Here is a 23,981-nt window from a genome sequence, read left to right as displayed (position 1 = left end):
ATGTCTGATGGAGGCTACCATTCCAGGAGAACTAGAAACGACGCTCTCCCAGGGAGCTATAAGCCAATTGATGGCTTGCTCCCCAGATCTCGACTTGGTAAAATCCCACCTTCCAATTTTTGGCGGGAAGAACCAAAAGGGTGGAACAATGCATGATTGTTCTTGGACTAAAGACAAGTTCACTCATGGTGACCGATCTTCTCTTCTTTCAAATTGGTGTTGTGGTTCACCCGGAACATCCATAAGAACAAGCGAACCGTGTAAGGGAACTTCCTCACCTTGTAGTAAAGTCTGAACGCTCGGATAAACCCCCAAGCGTTCGGATGCAGCTAGGAAGGAGCAACCGCCAGAAGGTTCAACAAGTCCACATACCACCTGTCTAAATGTATTTTGAGCTCGATCATTTGGGTATAGTATTCGTACAGATAGAAGTTGTACTTGTCCCCCAATCCATGTAGAGATCCTGACAAACCTGCTCTTCAGTAGATATAGCATATAATTGAGTGCAATTCGATGCACGTGCCAACATGGCAACCCTAGGCGTCACATCCTTTGGGAAATAGCTGACAGTGCCCAACACTTCCTGATCAACCCACCAGCAGCGGGAGTCAGACCGTCCAAGCCCTTGGGAATTGGAAACCTATCCGCTTTTCCCATGTATGTTTTCGACATTAGCAACCAGTTACAGAAGAAGCATTAGATTCCAAATTGGATTCCCTATCCACGATCGGACGCTACTTCCCCAGAAAAGCTGTCCGGTCAATCTCCATCTCCAATAGACCACCGGGGCCAGGTGTGTCAAATCACTTGCCCCTCTCCGGGCGAGCTGATCCATAGAACGAGATGACCGCGAGACAAAATTGGCTGGAGGTCCGGACAAAACCTCCACCTCATCAGTACTAGACTCCAGGTTGCTAATAAGGACCATGATTACAAAAGAAAAAGGAAAAGAAGTCACCTAGAAAGAAGTTTGAAAAGACTTGAAGAACAGACGAGGTTGATCGGCAGCAGAGTAGGTACAGTAGCAGAGAATTCAGAAAGCAAAGTGAAGAAAATGATGGGGGATCCTCCCTATTTATAGACGAAGCTGGGCCAAGACTACCTCTCGCAGCCCAACTCAAAGTGTATCCTATTCGTTCAAAAGGCACTCAAGTGCAATCCAACGACGACCCAGGAACTAAGACAAAAAGCGACAAGAAAGGAATCGACGAGCCACACTCAAGTACTTTGTGCCGCAAAACGGCCTGATAACCAAAAAGCATTAATGACGATCAACCATGTGTCACGCAACTTAGAAGGCTAACGACACCCTAATGATGCATCTAGAGTCTACCAACACGCTCGTCTGTCGAACATACTATTAGACTAGGGGCAACTGTTTCATCTCGGCTATCCGGTCGCCTTAACTGCCCAGGATGGTCTCCCATTTAACCGAGCAATGACATGGCATAACCAATCAAAGGTCTTAGTCGGAATCATTCCCTTTATACCAGACATCCTAGGTCGGGGTTAGGTTCACTCCCTGTCTAACACGCCGCCAACAACACACTGCCATGCCACTTGCAATCTCACCTACCCCTGCCAATACGACAAGGACAGACTGTAATACGGTTGCCAGACCTATCACAAGATACAAGTCAACTATGCACAGAGTACAGTCCTGCCAAAGTTGCCTGACGTGGGAATAGTAGCCCCCAACATGCCAGAATGGTCGGCTATGTCAACAGTACCCTCTAGAGCCACGTCATCCACCTCAACCACTATAAATATGGGTCTCCCCCAACATGAAGTATATTGAATCCCTCATCACTTAGAACTCATCACGCGTAATCATTATATTCTACTTACTTCCCGTATCTCATTTATTCTCTCGGACATTATCTCTTTAGTCTTACTGATTTGATCGTCGGAGAACCTTTTTAGATACCACCGGTGTGTTCAAATCCGCTTCCATCCAGAATCAGAAGACTTCTTACTCGGACCTTCAGTCCAACTATATCTTCTTCCACAAAAAACAGAATCAAACCAAATATTATTGAAGAGGATTTGGATTTTGAGTGGAATTTCTCTTTTTTTTGGTATTGTAGAAGCTATTATCTTTGGTGTGTCCCAACAAGTTTTACAATTGAATGTTTGGCCTAGTACTATATACTAGGATACCTCATTGGCATATATCAATATATGTTTGAGTGGGACAAGAAGTGATTTATACTGAATCTCTTTCAAGATTGTGGATGTCCTTCGTGTGGTTCAGGTCAGCTAGACCAGGTTCGGGCCATTTCTTCTCCAAAAACAATAGTCGACCTTCAACCTCCAATCATAACACCGCCACCATTTAAAATTTTCAGACCCTCAACTGCAAATTTTAATTTATTCACGACCTAAAAAAAAAAGATCAAATATATGAAGAAAAGTGACACACTACAACTCAAACTGCAGCTTCAACTAAAACTTAAATTCTCCATTTCAATTACAACACTAACTATGTTCATTCTTAAGGTCAATATTCCTATGTCAATAATTCTAACTTATGTACATTAATTTCCACTTTTTCATGCTTCTTTGACGTTTTTGGTGTTTTAATATTTAAATCAGGCATGGAGATCAACGACTTTTGGTCTTTATGGCTACCTCAATTTCACCAAATCTGGTTTTCTGTTAGTTCCTTTCTTCATTTTCTTTTTTTCTCTAATTCGGCTCTTAAGAATAATTATGCATTGGTTCTTATTATAAGATTATAAGTTTTAATCAAATTACATATATCAATTAAAAAACATGTGTTCAAGTGCACTAGGCTCCTACCTAGTAGGACTCGGGATGATAGATGTACTTAGCTTCGCAAGTTAAACGAAAAAACTGTTTTCAGAATTTAAAATTGTAACTCCTGGTCAGTCAACATCCTTATTGTTACGATGAGGCTTATGTTACTGTGTAGATATATAATAAAAGAAGTGAAATTTAGTTGAAAGACAAAATAGTTGAAACAGAGAGTGGAATGAAAATTGGTCACGATCCAATTCATATATACATTGTTTGTTCCAAAGTTGGAAGATTTGGATTAGTGCTATTGTTTATTAGGAGTTATTATGTTCTTAGCTAATCTGGGAATTAAATTTTATTTTGTAGTGATCATTCTAAGAAATTCAAACCAGAAGAAATGGAAACACAAATAGCAGGGAAGAATTGCATTGTTACTGGAGCAAACTCCGGAATTGGTTATTCAATAGCTGAGGGTCTTGCACAACGGTTTTGTTCTTTCTCCAATGTTTTGTTTTTTGAACTGTGTTTTTTCATTGTGTACTGTGTGGTTATGTGTTATTGTTAATGATTTTTCACCAGTGGTGCAACCGTCTATCTTGTATGCCGGAACAAGGAGAGAGGAGAGGCTGCTCTTTCTGAAATTCAAACTAGAACTGGGAATGAAAATATATATTTGGAGGTATCATTTCCCCCGATATTTGGAGAACCTGTCATTAATCCTTTTTTTCTGAATTATCAAAAGCCTTAGAATGTCCTAGTTTCGTGCATCACATTTGAACTTTATGGTACGTTTGCGAGATGAGTTTTGGAGGGGAATGAAGGAAAAACGAAAGTTTTAGAGCTATCTCACAAGTATATTTTATGTCTCCCAAGTCTTCCCCTTTCCTCCAAAACTCAACTCGCAAATAGACCCTTATGGAACTTTCTTCAGTTTAGCGGATAAACTGAAAGCTTTTAGAATATATAATTACTATGATGACTATATATGACTTGATAATTTGTCTCGCAGATTTGTGACCTTTCGTCTGTCACTGAGATCAAGTCACTTGCTTCCAGGTTTTCTAAAAAGAATGTGCCTGTTCATGTGTTGGTAAAGTCTCAGTTCTGTTTCCAGAGAATATAGTGCTAAACTGCATGATTGTAAGATGTAATTGCTGGTAGCTAAGATTTACTTTTGAAAAACCTGGCGAGGTACCTTTAGTTTGCGTATGGATATTGTGTTACTCCAGAAAATTACAACTACTGTGATATATTGTGCAATGAAAGTATAATAGCTAATGTAGCTTTATTATTTTAGCCACCTTATGCTCTGAATAAAATCTGATCTGAAAATAGTTTCTTGCATCAAGGTTAACAGTGCTGGCCTGATTGAGCAAAACCATGTTACCACATCAGAAGGGTATGTCTTTATTGTTTTAATATGGAATTGTAATTTTTACGATCTCTAGCTGCAACCTCAACCCACATTGATCTGCTGTCTTTTAATGTAACCTGTCATAATCCAGGTTTGAGTTGAACTTTGCCGTAAATGTATTAGGAACTTACACCATGACAGAGTTGATGGTACCGTTATTGGAGAAAGCTTCCCTGGATGCACGTGTGATTACAGTTTCTTCCGGTGTCATGTATACTACTCCCTTGAACACAGATTTACAGGTATCTGTCGTATGAACATATTGTCAGCTTACTCAAACATTTATAGGATTTTAATATAATGTATTTAGCTGTCTGTATGCAGTATTCTGCGAAATTTGACGGGCTTGAACAGTATGCTCGAAACAAGCGTATTCAGGTCAGTTTATTTGATGACTCTAAAGTAATATTGATTTCATAGGAACATCAAATTTGTTTATGGACATCCTGCAGCTAGATGAGTACTAATTGTTTCATATAGCTTTTGGTTGTTTATGATGAACTTATTTCTTTGCAATCCAAAAGGATTGATTTCTCTTACATCTTCAAGTAGTCCAGTGGCGAGACCTGTAATTTTGATTTATCCAATTCAAATTTGATCCACTGTCAATGTATACTGGACACTATTAGCAAAGAACTCTCAAATTATTATAGTAATTAAGCTTTTTAATTATCTGTAAATCTGTAAACAATTTTTTAAACTGGTGGTATCCTATGGTTTCTTTAACACTTATATTACAGTGGACCATAATTAAATCCTTATATATATAACTGTGCATGTATGATGATCTAGTTCATAACTTTGCATTTCATATATTTTAGAATCGCTATTTCCTGAACCAAATCTAGGAAGCACTGAAAAGATACACTTGGAGTGCTTTCTCTTTTATATTTTTCTGTATTTGCGTTTGATTTAAGTTTTGACATATTGATATGCTAGGTTGCATTAACTGAAACGTGGGCTGACAAATATAAGAACAAAGGGATAGGATTTTACTCAATGCATCCTGGTTGGGCTGACACTCCTGGAGTTGCCAAGAGTTTTCCAAGCTTCTCTAAATCGTAAGTATTGTTTGTCCTTACTTTATCGTTAGAACTATTGATTTTTATTAAAAATACAACAACAATCAAACATTTATCTCATGGAGCCGACTACATGGATCAAATAACATTACAATGCTCTACCATGAACCATGTTCATTGACAAAACATTAATCTTTATGTCTTTCTTAATCATTTTGCCTATGATTTTTCTTGGTCTTCCTCTTCTAGGATTTTGACTAACCTCCATTTGGTCTACTCTCCTTATGGGGGCTTCTAGAGGTCTATTTTGTACATGTCCAAACTACCTAAGGCATGATTCCACCATCTTTTCTATAATTGGAGTTACTCTAACTTTCTCCCTAATGCATCCATTTCTAATTATATATTGTCTACGTGTCAACGATAACATTCAGTCTCATATAACATTGCAAGTCTTACAGTCGTGTGGTAAAACTTTCCAGTAAGTTTGAACAATGCATTTTTATTACGTATGACACCTGAAACACTCCATCATTTCATCCAACCCACTTGAATCTTATGGTTCACTTCTTCGTCATTTACCTATCGTCTTGTATGATTTATCCAAGATACCTAATTCTAGTAACTTATGGTAGGATATGATCCTAAATATTTATCTCTATAGTAGCTTGTTTGTCTCTTGCTAAACTTATACTTCATTTTACTTCGACTTACACGAAACTCATGTGCTTCTAAAGTTTGTCTCCACATTTCTAGTTCCCATTTAGTTCCTCTCTCTCAAGTTTCCTACTAAGACATATCATCTGCAAAAAACATGCATTATGCCACTGGTTCACGGATTTGCTCCCTAAGCACATTCAAGACCAATGTAAACAAGTAGGAGCTTAATGTTGACCCTTGATATAACCCTATAGCATTAGGAAAATCTTCCCAGATCTTATTTTGTGTTCTCACGTTGATCTTAATCCCACCTTACATATCCTTGATTGTTCAAATGTGGGTAACTCGAACACTTTTTCTCTAGAGCTTTCCACAAAATCTCTTTAAGCACCTTATCATACGCCTTCTCCAAATCAATGAAGACCATGTGTAGGTCCCTTTGGTTCCTTCAATATCTCTCCATCAATCACCATAGCAAGTTTGTACCATTCATGATCGACCTCCCTGAAATAAAACCAAATTGATTTCAGTAATATGCGTCTCTTGTCTCAACCTCCACTCAATTATCCTCTGTCATAGCTTCATAGTTGGCTCATGAGTTTAATCTCACTATAGTTTTGCATAATTTTGTATGTCAATCCTTATTAACATTGAGCTTCTACTTGTTTACATTGGTTTTGGATATAGTCACTAGTTTTTTACTAAAAATATTGGAGATAAATATTAAATAGAAAGTTAACCTTTGAGGTGCTTAAAAGCATGTAATGCCCAAGTTGTCACAAGTTTGGTTCTCGTTGCCACTAACTACTCTTGATGGCTAAATTAAATTTCTCTGAATTGAAGTCAATTTGTGCATTTTCCACACTTCAACTTGAAATAGCTTGCCCCTAATAGATTGAGATTTTAGGATAATTGGTACTTCCCATAAAATAATTTATGGGCAACAAAGAATAGAAAGCAGTACTGTTATTTGCCACATTTGATATAGTTAAATATTGATTCAATTATTTACAGGTTTTCTGGGAAGCTTAGAACAAGTGAAGAAGGTGCAGACACAGTTATCTGGTTGGCATTACAACAAAAGGAGAACCTTGCATCCGGTGCATTTTATTTTGATAGAGCTGAAGCTCCAAAGCACCTTGCATTTGCTGCCACAAGTGGTTCTCATGCTTTAATCAACTCTGTTGTTGATAGTCTCAATTCAATGGCCTCCCTTTTTGTCTAATAGTAAGAGTACTTGTATGCTTGAAATCCTTGAAGTTGTAGTCATTAATCATAGACCTAGTTGCATAGCAATATTGCACAATACAAGTTGTTTTCATCAGTCATCATCGGCCTAACTTTTTCCAAGCTCTGACAAAGCCAAATAAACTCTGACTTATGAGAATTGTCTGATCCAATAAAGGTGAGTAAATTTGTGCAATATAAAAAGAAAAAAGAGAGACAATTAGTTAACTAATTATCAATTAACTATCTTCATTTGAGAATCCAAATAAAATGACTATATCTTATAGCCTTTAACTTATAAGCTCGTTTACTTCATTTTACTCTAATGTGTTAGTTGATTATTAGTTTTTACCAAGCACTTTAAGTTCAATAAACTAGCTTATTAGCCTTTGGTCCCTGACTTTTCAACCTACAACTAACTCTTCAGCTTTCATCCATATTTTGAATCTTTAGTCAACTCTTCGTCCAATTGTGCCAAACAGAGCCAATGGATCATTAGAGTTGACAAATGGTGGAGATGTCTCCCCATAAAACCTTTCTAATGTAATGACAATCTACCCGGATAATATCTGATGTCCCATTAGTTTGTGTCAATCTATGTGTCAGGAGGTGTGATTGACCAAAAAAATATTTAATAATTATAATTTTAACTTTAATAATTTTTTCAACCAATCAAAGTTGATGATATATGAAGTGGTACACAAAATGAGACAATAGTTATACTCCCCAATCTACCTCAATGTGTTTTGGTCATCACATATGAGCTTCATATGTGTAATCTCTTCAAATCAGAGTTCAATGAGTAATTTTTCAACTACATGAACTCATTTACAGCTAAGGTCAACTTCAATATTCTGCTTCAACACTTGACCTTGCAACCACATATATATCTTACTCTTCTATTATATTAGATTTCCCCTAATAAATGCATCACTTTGATGGACATATGTCACTTCAACATAATGGTATATAATTACTAATTATATAAAAAATATATTTATATATATTAATAGATAATTCTTAATTATATAAGATATTATCTTCTAATTGGACAATTTCATAATTTAAACCTACTACAAGATTTCTTCTGATTTGATGTTCTGGTGTGTTTTATAATATTGGTTTAAATAAAATAAGGACTGGTTATGAAGTATCTATCAATAACATGAGATTTATTGTCCAGAAAAGCATGATATATATTTGGTGTACCATTTCATATATCATCAACTTTGATTGGTTGGAAAAAATTATTAAAGTTAAATTTATAATTATTATTGGTGATAAAAGTATTTAATTATTGAATGTCTAATTTAAATATATATTTTGATGGCATGAAGTGAGTACTTTTAGGGATATTTTCCTCTCATAAACCATCTGCATTATAAGACTTTGCCTAGTCTCTCTCACATCTTTGTCTATTTCTATGAACGTTACCCAACAACTTTCTTGTTTATTCAAGACACAATCACTAATATCAAAAAGATTTATATCATAATGTCACAAAGTGAACAATTTCAAATATTTCAACAAAGAAATTAAACCAGCATTAAACTAATTTGTTTAATTTATTACCATATAAATTAATTTCAAACAAACTTTGATTAATTTGGTCGTTAATGTCTTACCGAACATTTAACCTGCGACAGAAAAAATATAAATGAAGCTCAGAACTAAGAACTAAGGTATCTGAAGGTTTATAATATGTCATTTTTTTGGTTGGTTGAAAAAAATAATTGAAGTTAAAAAATGTAAATTTTTTTTTATCAATAATAAGAAGTGACACATAGAATAACATATTTTTTGGAACAGAAAATATACTCTCATCCAAGAGATATATTATAAATGTTTAAAAGTTAAGAAAATGAGATGAAAGAAACATGTATTAAATATATACATGATAGAGAGACATGATGTGATTTGATGGTTAAAGTGAACATTTAAGGAATGTAGTAAAAAAGATTGTAGGTTTGAGTTTCACTCATACCAAATTTAAAAAACAACACGATACACAAAATCATTTTAAAAAACACAATATCTAGAAAATTTTGTCCCTTGTTTCATTTTTCAATTAGAAAAAGAATGTATATATTAAAAGTATAAGAGTTTTATACATTGTTATTGCATTATCTATCATTCATATTTAATCATAAATCTTTAAAAATACTAATACATATGAATGTTGAATATTGCAAGCAATTACATAAATTTTTACACGTTCAATATATAAATATTACACTATTTTTTCAATTAGCATGAGTACTCAATAAAATTGTAATCAACAAACAACAAGATGTTAGTTTAGTAGTACAAGACACTGCTAGATTCCAAAGATCAATGATTCGATTCATGTGAGCAACACTTGTTGGAAGCACAGTCACATATTCTGAAAGAGATTAATTCCTATCCGATGAATACCCTTAGAAATACAAAAAAAAACAAGAACAAATAATACTTTTTTTTATCCCTCGGTAAAGCATGGTGCAAAACTTGATTTAGAAAATGCATAAATCGTGAGAACATAATGAAGGCAGTAAATAGCTTTTTTGGTGTGGAAAAAGGGAACGGTTGATAATTAACAATTTGAGATAGGAGTGTGATAGGTAAGTTGAATGGAGTATGTTTCCATTCCAACGTGTAAATCTTATATTTCGGAAAATACATAAAATAAGAAGAAGAAGAAGAAAAGGTAAAGGTTAATATTCGTGGTTAATACCTATGAAAAAAACTGTGCTTAATGATGAACAATGTGAGAAGGAAATGTATTAAGCTTTTACTCGGAGTGCTTTCGCTCATATATTGTACTTTTTTATGTTAAAAGGTTTCGGTGAGTTGAGTTTTGGACTCATCAAAGTAAGGGGCAATCTCACATTTTTTAGTACTTATTATTTAGAAATTATCTAACCTGATTCAAGTTCTTGCCATGTTTTTTTGTATATAAGCAGTTGTCGCCATGTTCTTGCATATAAAATACGAAAAAACTATTTCAATCTTGAAAAATATGATTATTGAAATAGAGTTTTCTAAGTTTCAGAGTCAATTATAGATCACAGAAAATATTAATCTATTGTCTGGCTATTTAAAATGATATTCTCACTAATTTCATATATCTAATTATACTGTAAATTTGTTTGATTAAACATTTAATTATTAAAATAGGACAAAATAATTTATTTTATTACTACCTATCACACTCGCTCTTTTGACCAGAGAGTATGAAGTATGAACTACAGCACTACATTCTCTCCTTCTTGCTCTTCCCAAAGGTCAAAGAATAGTAGAATACCAAAACCACAAAAGCTTAAACCAAAATGATAACAAATCCTTAGACACCAACTACATTTTTTTGTTGAGAATGATAGAAAGCAAAAGAGATTATTATATATATACACTAAATTTATGATTCAAACATATCCCATTATCAGTTCTCTCTTTACAATGGCTGAATCACTTCCACTGATCTACCATTTACTACCAAACACTTCAAATATTGGCCTTTGTGTAATGTCCCTCCTAATGTGTGTGATGATAACATTCATATGTGTGCTTTGCATTCGCGCAAATGGCGTCAGTTGAGTTCTTGCTATGGTATCTTTCAAGAAGAACTAGTAATAGAACTCAACTATGGAGTTGTAATGAGTGATGGTGTGCAACAAGAGAAGGGAACATACTCATGGGTGGGAAGTGCAATGTAGTCACTGCTAAAACTCATCCATTAGTAACATGGAAATAAGGATGTTGTATTTGTTAAACCAAGACCACTTTCTTATCCATACACAATACACCAAGCAGTCAACAAAAGAGAAACAATATGCACACCAAGTGCAGTAGCAGAAATCAGAGGAAAAATGAAAAAGAAAATATGTTTGAGAGAAATGTGTATTATCAAGAATAATAAAGAAGAATGAATAAGTTGTATTGAAAATGTATTGATTATCAATTATAAGAATATATATCTTTGAAATGCCTAAATGTTATTTATAGCTTCCAAATTTCAACTAACTCTAACTAACTTTCTATGCTAGAAAAGTATACAAACTAATAAGGCTGAAATAACTCAAACTTCTACTGGTGGAAGTTTCCTTATTTTATGTTCTTCACGAACTTCTACTCATGGAAGTTTCATCATTTTCTATTATTAATATTGAAATTACATTATTTCTTTAATATTCCTCCTTAATTTAGCATTTGTTACCCATTTTGTACACCTATATTCATTCCCAGCCTCGCAAACATTTCTTTCTTTAAATGTTTTGTGAAAACATCAACTACTTGATTTTTAGAATTGCAAAATTCTAGCTTTACTTTCACTTTGCTCACTTGATCTCTAATATAGTGAAATATAGTCTCTATGTGTTTACTTCTTCCATGAGAGACTGGATTTAGTGCCAAATTGATTGCTGATTTATTATCAATCATCAACAAAATTCAATCCTCTTGCTTTATCTTTACTTCTGACAGTAAAGCCTTCATCCAAACAGCTTGACAAGTGCACATACAAGCTGCTATATACTCAACTTCACATGAGGACAATGCTACAACATCTTGCTTCTTGGAACACCAACTTATTGGTGCATCACCACGGCTGAATAGATAATCAGTTTACTCTTTCTATCCATCTTATCTCCACACCAATCTGCATCAGAAAAACCAACCAACTCCATGTTGTTTTTGTTGTTTTGTTTTGTTGGAAATGTGATTCCAAAGTCAATTGCCCCTTTCAAGTATCTCATCACCCTCTTTACTGCAATTAGATATGTTTGCTTAGGTGCTTTCATGAATCTACTCACTAATCCTACTCCATATGCAATGTCAGATCTAGTATTACATATATACCTCAGTGAGCTAATTATTTGTCTAAACAATGTTTTATCAACCTGTTTATCTTCTTCAGCTTGATTTGCAATGTTCCAAGCTTTCATAGGCGTTGAAACTGAGTTGCAATCTATCATATGAAATCTCTTTAGCACATCAGTAGTATATTTGCTTTGATGCATAAAAATTCCATTGTTTGTCTTCTTGAATTCAATGCCTAGGAAGTATGCTAGCTGCCCAAGGTCACTCATTTCAAATTATGACTGCATTTGTTGTTTGAATACTGAGATATCCTTGAGACTTTCTCCAGTGATCAACAAGTCATCTACGTAGAGACATACTATAAGTAATTCTGATTTATGATTGCCCGTTACATAGACACCAAGTTCTGGTGTACACTTCATAAAACCAAGTTGAAGTAGGAAAGCACCAATCCTCTTATTCCATGCCCCTATAGCTTGCTTAAGCCCATACAAGGCCTTATGCAACTTGTACACCAATTCCTCTTTGTCTTTAGTCTCGAATCTCGGTGGTTGTGTCACAAACATCTCTTTGTCTAGAGGTCCATTCAAAAATGCAGATCTAACATACATTTGATGGATCTCACAACACTTGAAACTAGCTATAGCAATCACCAATCTCATTGTCTCAAGTATAGCTACTGGAGCAAATACCTCATCATAGTCAAGACCTTGCTTTTATAGGAATCCCTTTGCCACTAGCTTGGCTTTGTGCTTGGAGACCTTACCATTGGGATTCAACTTGGTCTCGAATACCCACTTTACAACTATAGCTTTCTTTCCTTTTGACAATTCAGTTAGACTCTAAGTATTGTTTCTTTCTACATACCTCATTTCTTCCTTCATTGCCTCAACCCAATGTGTTTGGCTCAAGCATCTTCCACATCTACTGGTTTCATCTCATCAAGCAATGTCATATGCACAAAATCACCATCTCCATTGATTGTTGAGTCAAAGAACACCTCATAATCACTTAGTCTTGAAGGTGGTTGTCTGAGTCTCCGAGTTCTTGAAGGATTCATCATTGTACTATGAATAACAAATGGATTAGATGCTATCGTTTCACCGATGCCACTTTCATCAACTTCTTCAAATTGCAATAGGGTCTATTGACCTTTTTTTAGAACTTTAAGGTTCCATTTCCAACACTAATCCTCATAAAACTTCAAATCTATGCTCATCATCAACTTATTCTTTCTAGGGTCAAATACTATGTAAACACCAGGTGAATGATAGCCAAAGAAAATAAATTTTTCACCCCTATCATCTAGCTTTCTCCTCCTTGCTTCAGGCACATGTTTGTAACAAATGAAGCCAAAGATTTTTAAGTGACTCACATTTGGTTTGAGTCTTGTCCAAGCTTCTTCAAGAGTCTTCTCATCCAACTTCTTAGTAGGACACCTATTTAGCATATACACTGCAGTAGAAACAATTGTCCCCTAAAACACCTTAGGCAAGTTCTTTGTTTTTAGCATACACCTAGCCATATTAAGTATGGTTCTGTTTACCTTTTCTGCTGTTCCATTATGTTGAGGTGTATATGGAGCAATGACTTCATTAGTGATTCCTTCTTTGATGCAGAATTCATGAACCTCAACTGATACATACTCATCTCTTCATCTGATCTCAACAGTTTCAACTTGACTTCACTTTGCCTTTCTACTTGAGCTTTGAATCTCTTAAAGGTTTCTAGAACTTCACCCTTCTTCTTTATTAAGTAGATCCATAATTTTCTAGTATGATCATCAATAAAGGTCATAAAGTACTTATTTCCTCCAATAGAGTCTTCTTCAAAGGGTCCACTCACATCTGAATATATCACCTCTATTGCCTTCACTATTTTTGTAGGAACATGCGAGACAAAATAATTTCTTGCTTGTTTGCTTGTTAAACACTCTCCACATAATTGTTCTAGTGCTTTTGTGTGGCAAACCAATCACTATTGCTTCCTTTTCTAGAAAATCTAAACTTTTAAAGTTTAGATGTCCATAGCCATAGCCAAGTGTCCTTCATAATTGTTGATTGAAGGCACTTTTGGTCACTGATTTGTATGTCAATCTTGAAGGTTTTGTTGGCTGAAAGTGGAGCCTTCAAGATGTGTTGCTTGTTTTTGTCAAACACCTTCAGCATGCCATCTTTCACCTCCATGGTATATCCCTTTTCCAGTAGTTGTCCAAGACTGAGCAGATTGATCTTCATCTTAGGTACATATAGGACATTTGAGATGTAGGCTTTCTTCCCATCTATTCTTTGGATCATCACCTTGCCAATTCCTTCTGCAGAGACTGCACTATGGTCAACAAACTTCACATTGCTCTTGGCTTATTCATCAAGAGTTGTGAACAATTCCTTCTTATTTGTCATGTGATTTGAGCAACCAGTGTCAAGATACCAAAAATCAACATCATGTTGGTTGTCTTTTGTAGTTGCCATTAGTAGGTAATGATCATGATCAAAGTCAGCATCATGTGCCAATCTGGTTGTTTCATTTTTTCTACCTTGCACCTTCTTTGACTTGCATTCTGTTGCATAATGTTCATATTCTCTACAATTATAGCACTGAATCATCTTCTTGTCAAACCTCATTCTATTCATTGAGCCTCTTCTTCGATCATGCTCAATGTTGTTTGTATTGTTTGGTCTTTGAGATGAGGAACCTTGCTCAAATATGTTCTACATCTCCTTCTTCTTATTCTTATTCCACTATCCAGAAGGCTTCTTGAAATATTGTGGTTGGAGTACATGATCTTCACTTTTCTCTAAGCATCTCTCTTTAAGCATCTGTTCATGAGCTTCAAGAGAGATATGTAATTCTTCATTTTTATAATCTTTAAGCTCATTTGACTCCTCAATGGCTACAACTATGTGATTATACTTAGGAGTCAATGTCCTAAGTATTTTTTTCAATCACAGATTGCAACTTCATTTCTTTTCCACATGATTTCATTTGATTTGTGAGTGTGAGAATCTTGGTAAAGTAATATGATATGGCCTATTCTTTTCCATTTGAAGAAGCTCATACTTTCTCCTCATTGTTTGAAGTTTCACTTTCTTCATTTTTGTAGCCCCTTCATAGCTTTTCTCCAAGCTATCCCAAGCTTCCTTTATCGCCTTGGCACCAACAATTCTCTCAAAGTTGGCTCCATCAACACATTGATGGATTAAGAACAAAGTTTTGCAATCCTTCTTCTTGGATTCTATATAGATTGTTCTTTGAGACTCATTTGCATTTTCACCAATTTCTTGATACCCATTCTGCACAATCTCATATACTTCTTGAAATCCAAAGATTGTCTTCATTTGGATTCTCCATCTATCATAATTCTTGGATTCAAGAATTGGTAGTGTCATTACAAACTCATTACCATTTGCCATGATAGATCTAAGATTTTGCAATCTTCTTTCCTTTCTGTCCCACTATTTATTTTTTCTTCCCACTTTGAATCACAACCCAAGATCCACCAAGAATCTTGCTTCAACGTTACTCTTACACCACTGTTAAACTAAGATCGCTCTCCTATATGCATACACAATGTACCAAGCAGCCAGCATGCACACTAAGTGCATTAGCAGAAAACAGAGAAAAATGAAGAATATATGTTTGAGAGAAATATGTATTATCAAGAATAATGAACTAAGTTGTATTGAAAATGTATTGAGTATCAATTACAACAACATATATCTTTGAAATGCCTAAGTGCTCCAAATTTCAACTAAGTCTAACTAACTTTCTATGCTAGGAAAGTATACAAACTAACAAGACTGAAATAATTCAAACTTCTACTGGTGGAAGTTTCCTCATTTTCTATTATTCCCAAGCTTCTACCGGTGGAAGTTTCCTCATTTTCTGTTATTGCCAAACTTCTATTGGTAGAAGTTTCCTCATATTCTATTATTAATGTTGAAATTACATTAATTCTTTAACAGTATTCATGAAGATCCTTAAGTTTCTTCACTTGCATTAGAGCATCTTCGATGACAAACAACATATTGATTCTTATTTGGGTCTCACACATTATTTATAATTTATCACAACTCCCCATAAAATAAGAACAACATCTCCATTTTCTCAAAATGACAAACATAATTCTTATTCGTATTTGGGTTTCACAACCTACATCGTTCTTAATCAAATATCTACTTTTTTGTTCTCTTTTTTTTTCTCATTTCTCTCTCATTGTTCTGATTGAAGAACAAAAAAACAATATAAGAATATTGTTATTTTTATAAGAATTAGTTAAAAATAACTATTGTAGATGTTCTTAAATCCCATATGACACTATATTTCATGGTAGCATCATATATGCTCAACTTTAGCAGTGGAGTAGATTGTTGCATTGCCAATCAGTTCAATAGCAACTCTATTTTGTATGCATATATGAAACTCTTTTAATTTTTTTTTAGAGGAAATTATCTATTTTGGTCCCTCATCTTATTTATGGGTATCAATTTAGTTCCTAAAAAAATGTTAAGTACTTTTTCTTCTTCAACAGTTGTCATGTCATTAAACAAAAGTTTTTTTTTTAAAATTCCCTCATAAAACGACGTCGTTTTTAAAAAATAATATTTTTAAATAAAAAATAAATTTTTTAATATTTTTTAAATATTTTATTATAGAAAACGGCATCGTTTTGGATTAACATAATCCTCCTCACTGTCCTTGTTTCTAGGTAAAGGCTTCTCTAAAATCAGACATTTTTTGGTTAGTTATTGAGAATCTTATACACAGCTCACATCATTGTGTTAGTTGTCTATTGTTTTTTGTTCGTGGAGTACATGATTTAGTTTATAGAATCCATTAATTTTATGATTAATGTGGAGGTAAGGCATTAGAGGAGTCAAATGTTGATGAATATTGAGCAATGAGATTTGGATAACCATTTGCTGCAAAAAAATGACCCTCAACAGGTACGTGATGTAATTGGATACACGATTAGTTAATAGTATAAGATTTTATTTATGACAAACATAAAGCATATTAAGCCTGGAATAAGGGGACCATCTATGGTAACTAGAGGTCTGATTGGAATTTTTGCTCATGGATTTCTTCCCCAATGATGGTGAGGCACACACTATAAGAAATGAGGATTTTTATCAATTTATTATGTCGTCTTTTTTTCTTTGTTTGATATTCTAAACACATTTATTAAAATAGTTGAGTTTTTGTTAGTCGGTTAATTAATTTGATTATGATAGTTAGTGTTTTATTCCCTTTATATAAATGATTTAATGTAACTTTAGAAATCAATTCATTCAATGAGAATACTATCAATCTTTGTTTCTCATTCTTCTTTCTTTAAGCTTCTTTAAACTTCTTTAAGCTTTCTTTTATACACTTCTTGATTCATCACCAACCTTTCATTTCATGGCTCTTACCACGCTTTAACATGGTATCAGAGCAATAATTATTCGCTTATTAGCTTCCATTGTTTATCCATCTTCCAAGATTCAACAAAGAATCATCATGATTCTCATTACAATAAAGAACATGGTCTTCTTCCTCATCTCATTATCCCTAAAAGAACCTTGATGCTTTTGTTGATTCTGCTAGCAGCTTTTCATCCTCATCAGCTCTGCGAGATGCATTTTTTTCTTATTTCCAAAGAAACAAGAATCTGCTAGAAGATTGAAAAAGATACGGATTTGGTCTTATCGATTGGTCATGTTCTGCATTCTTTGTTACCTCTCTTCTAAAGTAGATGGAAGTGGTAGTTCCTACCATTTTAACATGGATTACACATTTTCTCTTTCTTTATCAATTACCCCAATTACCTTTATTTCTTTATTACTCTATTTTTTACCCCTCTTATAAACACACAACATTATTAAAGTGTGTATTTCTCTTCATTGAAGCAACATGTTAGGATCAAGATTATTGGTTTGGTTGGTTAAACTTCTGTCAAAATAGATGGTTAAGCTTTGGATGAAGTTGCTTCTGCCTATGGTGGTTAAGCGTCAGTGTTGCTTCACATTCAGATTTCAAGATTGGGAGACGAAAATTCGCTCACCAGCAAAAGGAGGTATTAGAGTATATCATCGTATTCAACACAATTATTTCAAGCTTGGAATGTTTGATACATTCCAGCTTGCGGGAGAATATTAAAATAGTTGAGTTTTTGTTAGTCGGTTAGTTAATTTAGTTATGATAGTTAGTGTTTTATTCCCTTTATATAAACTAGTGTGTACAGACACTTCGTGTCTGCCGATCAATATTGTATTGTATTTAATTTTTATATATTTCATTTTTTATAATTAGAATATATTTGTTGTATTCGGTGTACTTTATATTATAATTTTTGTGTGTTTATGATAATATTTAGTTTAAAGTGAGAGATGTGGTTAATTAGGATTATATGGTTTTTTGTAAAAATTAAATAATGTGAAGGGCAAAATAGGAAGTGAAATTACACCATAGTGGAAGTTACACCATGTTTTGGCTTTATATATAGTATAGATGATTCAATGTAACTTTAGAAATCAATTCAATTCATTAAATGAGAATATTATCAATCTTTGTTTCTCATTCTTCTTTCTTTAAGTTTCTTTAAGCTTTCTTTTATACACTTCTTGATTCATCAAAAAGCTTTCATTTCATGGCTCTTACCACACTTTAACATCATTCAACATCATCCAGCCATTTATGTAATGTTCATATTTATACAACTTTTATTGAGTAGGCATGTTGATGACAATTTTGCTTCTGGCAGTTGTTGTTTGCGGCTCTAATATTTTGTTAAGGTTTCATTTCAAAACCAATTACTACAAGAAAAGTTGTATAACATGTATTTAAATCACACCTAAAAAGGGCTAGGCATGCAATAGGGGAGTTACTTCACAACACAAACTTTCTATTAATATCTTCAAGCAAACTAAAAATAAAAACCTCATGTCACATCAAATTTGACAATCAAAGTTGAAAACAATGTCCTAAAACAACTCGCAGTAAATCAATTGAACATTCTTTCCTACAAGTGCAATATTCTTGTCCTTCTCAAAACAGGACTAAAATTTATCCAAATGGAAACATCAATGTCAAACTAGACTTACTCACAGGCACTGCATACATAAGTGTACAAAAAGGGGACAGAATCACTATAAGACCCAAAAGAATCTGAAGAATTTGAGCCAACAGCATTATAGGAGAATCGGCGAAATCGTCATTTCCATATCAGCAGGCACACCCACCCCTCTGCTCAGTCTCTGGAACTGGGTCAGGAACAGCTTGAAAATATCTGCAATGAATAATGAGATAATGGACTCAGTAAGTTAAGCAGCAATCTGTGAATAACTCTAACTGAAAAGTAAAAGGGTAAATAAGACTAATATGATGTTCCATAACATCAATGAAACAAATTTAACAAAACAGTCAAATTTATCTATCTTACTGGACAAAAGAAGGTTTGCAAAATGTTAATGCTGAGACATGAGACATCTATTCTCAGAGAAATGGCTTACAGTCTACATTTTTCTTAAGTCACAAGTTAAACCAAAAAGGAACATCAACAAAAATATTTTCTATTTATAGTACTTCACCAGATTATTCATACCCATTTTTGAAGTGTTTGTTATCCAATGATAGCATTGCAGTAGAAGATTAATCTTAAAACCCCGAGTAGTACTAACCTAATAATCCATGGAAGTTACAAAATATATCCCCATTTAAACAAATTAGCAGTTCATACATAAATAAACAAATCAGGATGGATGGAATATTGTTTGCAAAAATTAAAATAATATACCATTTACATCAGACTCACTCTTAACATTGACTTGACAAGCATAATAAAAAACAACACTAAATTAATAAATGAAACATGTATAAGTAACAATCTCAACCTTTATATTGAAAGCTCATTATGAACATTTTGCTGTAAATGTAATACTAGAGTTGCTAGTTAAAGCACACCGTTCTCTGTTTATGCACCAAACGCAGGCCATCTCTCAGTTATATCAAGAAAGACAAGGAAGAGCCAACGCATGTGAGCAAGCAGTACTTCTGTGTCATAAGATAGCAATGCCAGATTTGCTTTTTAAAAATCTATGTATTTGCACTTCTATGGGGTAGGTATAGTATAGTTCTCTTATCCAATCTTAGCTAACTACTTTCATTCCAGAGGATTTTCGATCTAATTTGGAAGAAGATAGGAGGTGTTACTATATTGCTAAGTTAAGGATTGCCTGCATCATATTTCTTCACCAAAACTCGAATATATATCACCTAAATGGTACTTAAACCCGGAGGATAGTGCCTAAAAGTCCGTAAGAAAATACCAACCACAAAATCTAGAGAAATAAACCATATTCTTTCTGAAGACTACAGATCATATATTCATGATATTGTATATACAAGCAAATCAAAATCAAATCTTACATGTCCTGATCATGCTCATTGGCTAGAGCAGTCTTGGCAATACTTAGGAATGCAGCATCCACATTATAGTCTTCTTTTGCAGATGTCTCGAAGTAGGGAATATTCTCTTTTGAAGCACACCAGTCTTTTGCTTTCTTCTCAGAGACCTGAATAGAAGATTATTAGACCTTTATGCAGGAGATAAGGAATTTTAGATGTACAATAGCATTTTCCTACCACTCGACTATTCCCACCATCAATATCAATCTTGTTTCCAAGCAATATAAATGGAAAAGTTCTTGCATTAGAAGGGTTTGCCTGTGTCAAAAAGAAAAGTATCATAACTGAAGCCTAACTCCACATGGAAAGGAAAAATCAAAAGTAAAGGTTGTGTAGTATCTTGAGAAGGAAAAAAGATGTACACAAAGCCAAACAAATAAAAAGAATATAAGCACCGTTTCCAGGTGTCAAACTAGCCATCAGAACAAGTAAACATAAAATGACAATCAATGGTTCAGTCAAATTACTCATCCTCTTCCAACAAGGTAATAAATTCACCAGATCAACTAATATAAATATCTGGTGGGCTCTCTTCAAATAGAAAATTACCACCCAAAACTATCCAATTCCATAAACAAATTATGCTTTGTAGTATAATTACATTTAATTCATACAAAGCTAATACTGCAATCCTGATGCACTGCAAAGACAACCAAAACTGCAGCATCACAGTTGCAAACCGCAACTTCAAACTTGAAAGAAAAGGACTTCCGGGTTTATTAAATAACAAGAAAAGGACAAATGTTATTGAAGATAATTCATCAAAAAGTAACATCAAACTGATTGATCAATTAAACCCAAAATGCAAGAGCATGTAACTCAGTCTAGTGACCCAAATACAAGGTATTTAATAATATGAACAACACTTGAAGAAGGCTGTTAGACACTGGTATCCAGGGGTAAGAAAGAAAGTGATAGGGATGAAAAGGAATGCCCCTAACTCACGAGTATAGAATTCGTGATAGGGTTCTATGCAATTTTATTAAGAGATAGAAGAATACAAGAGTATGGTAGTGAATACAATGATGAAGGATCCCACGATCCTCTTCTAACTGATTCCTCAATCAGTTATTTACCCAATTTCTTAACTACCTTTTCTAAAGCCTTTCCTTCTACTTATAGGTGGCTACTAGGGCCTAACTACTAACTACCCAGGGAAACAGAGCCAAGGTTAGTTATTTAACAACCAAACCTTCCTCTTACCCCTCTTATACACTTTTGTAATTTCGGGTCTACCCCTACCCTTAGCCTTATCCCTATCAATACCCTCCCCTAAACTTTTTAACTTGTCCTCAAGTTGGAAATGAGGGAAGGTGTCCTGTAATACAGTAGCTAACTCCCAAGTGTTGTCATGCTTAGGAAGGTGCTGCCATGTAGTTAATACTTCCAGCTCCCCTTGCTTATTCTGCCTGCAATCCACAATATCCTCTGGACTTGCCTCTAAGACCAACTCTTCATTCAACATAGGTGGTAAGGGTTGAGGCTGCTGATGAGGCTTAAGGGCCTTCTTTAGTAGAGACACATGAAAGACAGGGTGAACTTTAGAACCAGTAGGTAGATCTAGCTGATATGCCACCTCTCCCCTCTTCTGTAGGATTTGATAAGGTCCATAATACCTAGGTGCCAGCTTTGCACAAGGTCTAGTAGCCAAGGATTTCAACTTATAAGGCTGCAATTTGAGGAAAACCCATTCTCCTACTGCAAAATCCACTACTCTTCTATGCTTGTCAGCCCCTTGTTTCATTAAATTTTGTGCCTTAGCCAAGTTAGTTTTTAGTTCTACCAGCAACTCATCCCTCTCATTCAGCAACTGATTGACTTCTTCAACCTTAGATGGTATTGCCCCAGCTTTTATCAAAACAGGAGGGTCTCTGCCATATAATGCCCTGAAGGGTGTCATCCCTGCTGAACTATGGTAATTAGAGTTGAACCAGAATTCTGCCCAATGTAACCAATCCACCCATTGCTTAGGCTTTGGACTCACATAGCACCTCAAGTAGGTTTCTAAGCATCTGTTGGTCACTTCAGTCTGGCCATCTGTTTGAGGATGGTAGGAGGTACTCATCTTCAACTGAGTTCCTGCCATCCTAAATAACTCCTTCCAGAAATGACTCCAGAAATGACTCAAGAAGAGGGGGTCCCTGTCAGATACTATAGAAGTAGGAAAACCATGTAACTTCACCACACCCTTCACAAAGACAGCAGCTACTTCCTTGGCAGAATAAGGATGTCCTAATGCAAAAAAATGAGCATACTTAGTAAGCCTATCCACAACTACAAGGATAGTATCCTTACCTTTGGCTCTAGGAAGACCCCCTATGAAATCCATGGATAGATCCATCCACACATGCTGAGGAATGGGGAGGGGTTGTAATAAACCAGCAGGAGCCAGTGTAGCATACTTGTTCCTTTGGCATGTCTCACATTCCTGTATAAATGTCTTGATATCTGTCCTCATCCCCTCCCAAAACAAGAAACTAGCAATCCTCTTGTAAGTTCTTAAGTAACCAGAATGTCCCCCTGTAGGGGTTTCATGGCATTCAGATAGAGAATAAGGCCAATTTTGTTGGAGTTCCTTGATAAAACCAATCTGCTCTGATAATAAAGGACCCCTTTCTTCAACTCAAACCCTGGATGGCTTGTAGGATTCACTATTAGATCTTGCATGACCTGTTTCCACTTAGGATCTGATTGCAATTCTTCCACCCAATCTGCCACCTCTTCATTAGTGATTAAAGTGAGGGTAGTATACATGAGTCTTCTGGATAAGGCATCAGCCACTGAGTTCTCACTTCCTGGCTTGTATTGGATCTCAAAATCCAATCCAATTAGCTTCACAGCCCACCTAAATTGCTCATCTGAAAATAATCTCTGTTCTGTTAAGAACTTCAAGCTCCTCTGATCAGTTCTGATCACAAAGTGTCTCCCTAAGAGATAGTGCCTCCACTTCTGGATAGCTTGAACTAATGCCATCAATTCCCTCTCATATACAGACTTCTGTTGAGCTCTAGGTGATAATCCCTTGCTCCAGTAAGCTAGAGGTCTCCCTGCCTGCATCAAAACAGCCCCCAAACCCTTACTAGATGCATCAGTTTCAACTACAAACTCCTTGTTGAAATCTGGAACAGCAAGCATAGGGAGTTCTGTCATTACTTCCTTAAGCTTTTCAAAGGCAGTGTTGGTTTCCTCAGACCAGTTCAAGGCTTCCTTCCTAAGCAAGTTAGTGAGGGGCCTAGCAATCTTCCCATAATCTCTTACAAATTTCCTATAATAACCTGTAAGACCAAGGAATCCCCTCAATCCCTTGACATTAGTTGGTACTGGCCAAGTCTTCATATCTTCCACCTTGGAGCTATCAGCAGATACTCCCCCTGCTGAGATGACATGCCCTAAGTACTCAATACTGGTTTGGCCAAAACTCCACTTCTTGGGATTAGCCTTGAGACTATTCCTTCTTAAGAGATCTAATACTGTTGCCAAATGGTGTCCATGGGATGGCAAGTCAGGGCTATACACTAGTATATCATCAAAGAATACTAGGCTGAATTTCCTCAGATGTGGTTTGAGTATATCATTCATGAGGGCTTGGAAGGTTGAAGGGGCATTAGTGAGCCCAAAGGGCATAACTAAGAACTCATAGTGCCCTTCATGGGTTC

General features: G+C 35.0%; 3 protein-coding genes across 3 annotated transcripts in view; 1 reads left to right on the top strand and 2 right to left on the bottom strand.

Moving 5' to 3' along the window:
• Nucleotides 1,554–7,181, top strand: LOC109363601 (dehydrogenase/reductase SDR family member 12-like). Its single transcript, XM_019609853.1, has 10 exons — nt 1,554–1,652; nt 2,596–2,657; nt 3,127–3,246; nt 3,340–3,439; nt 3,770–3,850; nt 4,110–4,159; nt 4,266–4,416; nt 4,499–4,552; nt 5,114–5,235; nt 6,871–7,181. The coding sequence occupies exons 1-10, from the start codon at nt 1,554–1,556 to the stop codon at nt 7,079–7,081; spliced, it is 1,050 nt and encodes a 349-aa protein (XP_019465398.1). The 3' UTR covers nt 7,082–7,181.
• LOC109363600 (uncharacterized mitochondrial protein AtMg00810-like) lies at nt 11,646–12,146 on the bottom strand. The gene has a single exon (XM_019609852.1). The coding sequence runs from the start codon at nt 12,144–12,146 to the stop codon at nt 11,646–11,648; it is 501 nt and encodes a 166-aa protein (XP_019465397.1).
• The window catches only part of LOC109325268 (ras-related protein Rab7-like), an 11,109-nt gene continuing 5,874 nt past the window's right edge, over nt 18,747–23,981 (bottom strand). The window contains exons 5-7 of the mRNA XM_019557528.1: nt 20,503–20,583; nt 20,287–20,432; nt 18,747–19,147 (exon numbers count right to left, since the gene is read on the bottom strand). Of these exons, the coding sequence (XP_019413073.1) occupies nt 19,084–19,147; nt 20,287–20,432; nt 20,503–20,583 (291 nt within the window). The 3' untranslated portion in view covers nt 18,747–19,083. The remainder of the gene's footprint in view (nt 19,148–20,286; nt 20,433–20,502; nt 20,584–23,981) is intronic.

This window comes from Lupinus angustifolius, chromosome LG13 (genome assembly GCF_001865875.1).
Source record: "Lupinus angustifolius cultivar Tanjil chromosome LG13, LupAngTanjil_v1.0, whole genome shotgun sequence".
Taxonomy (NCBI): Eukaryota; Viridiplantae; Streptophyta; class Magnoliopsida; order Fabales; family Fabaceae; genus Lupinus; species Lupinus angustifolius.
Note: the sequence above shows the minus strand (reverse complement) of the source record. Positions and strands in the feature narration are given on the sequence as shown.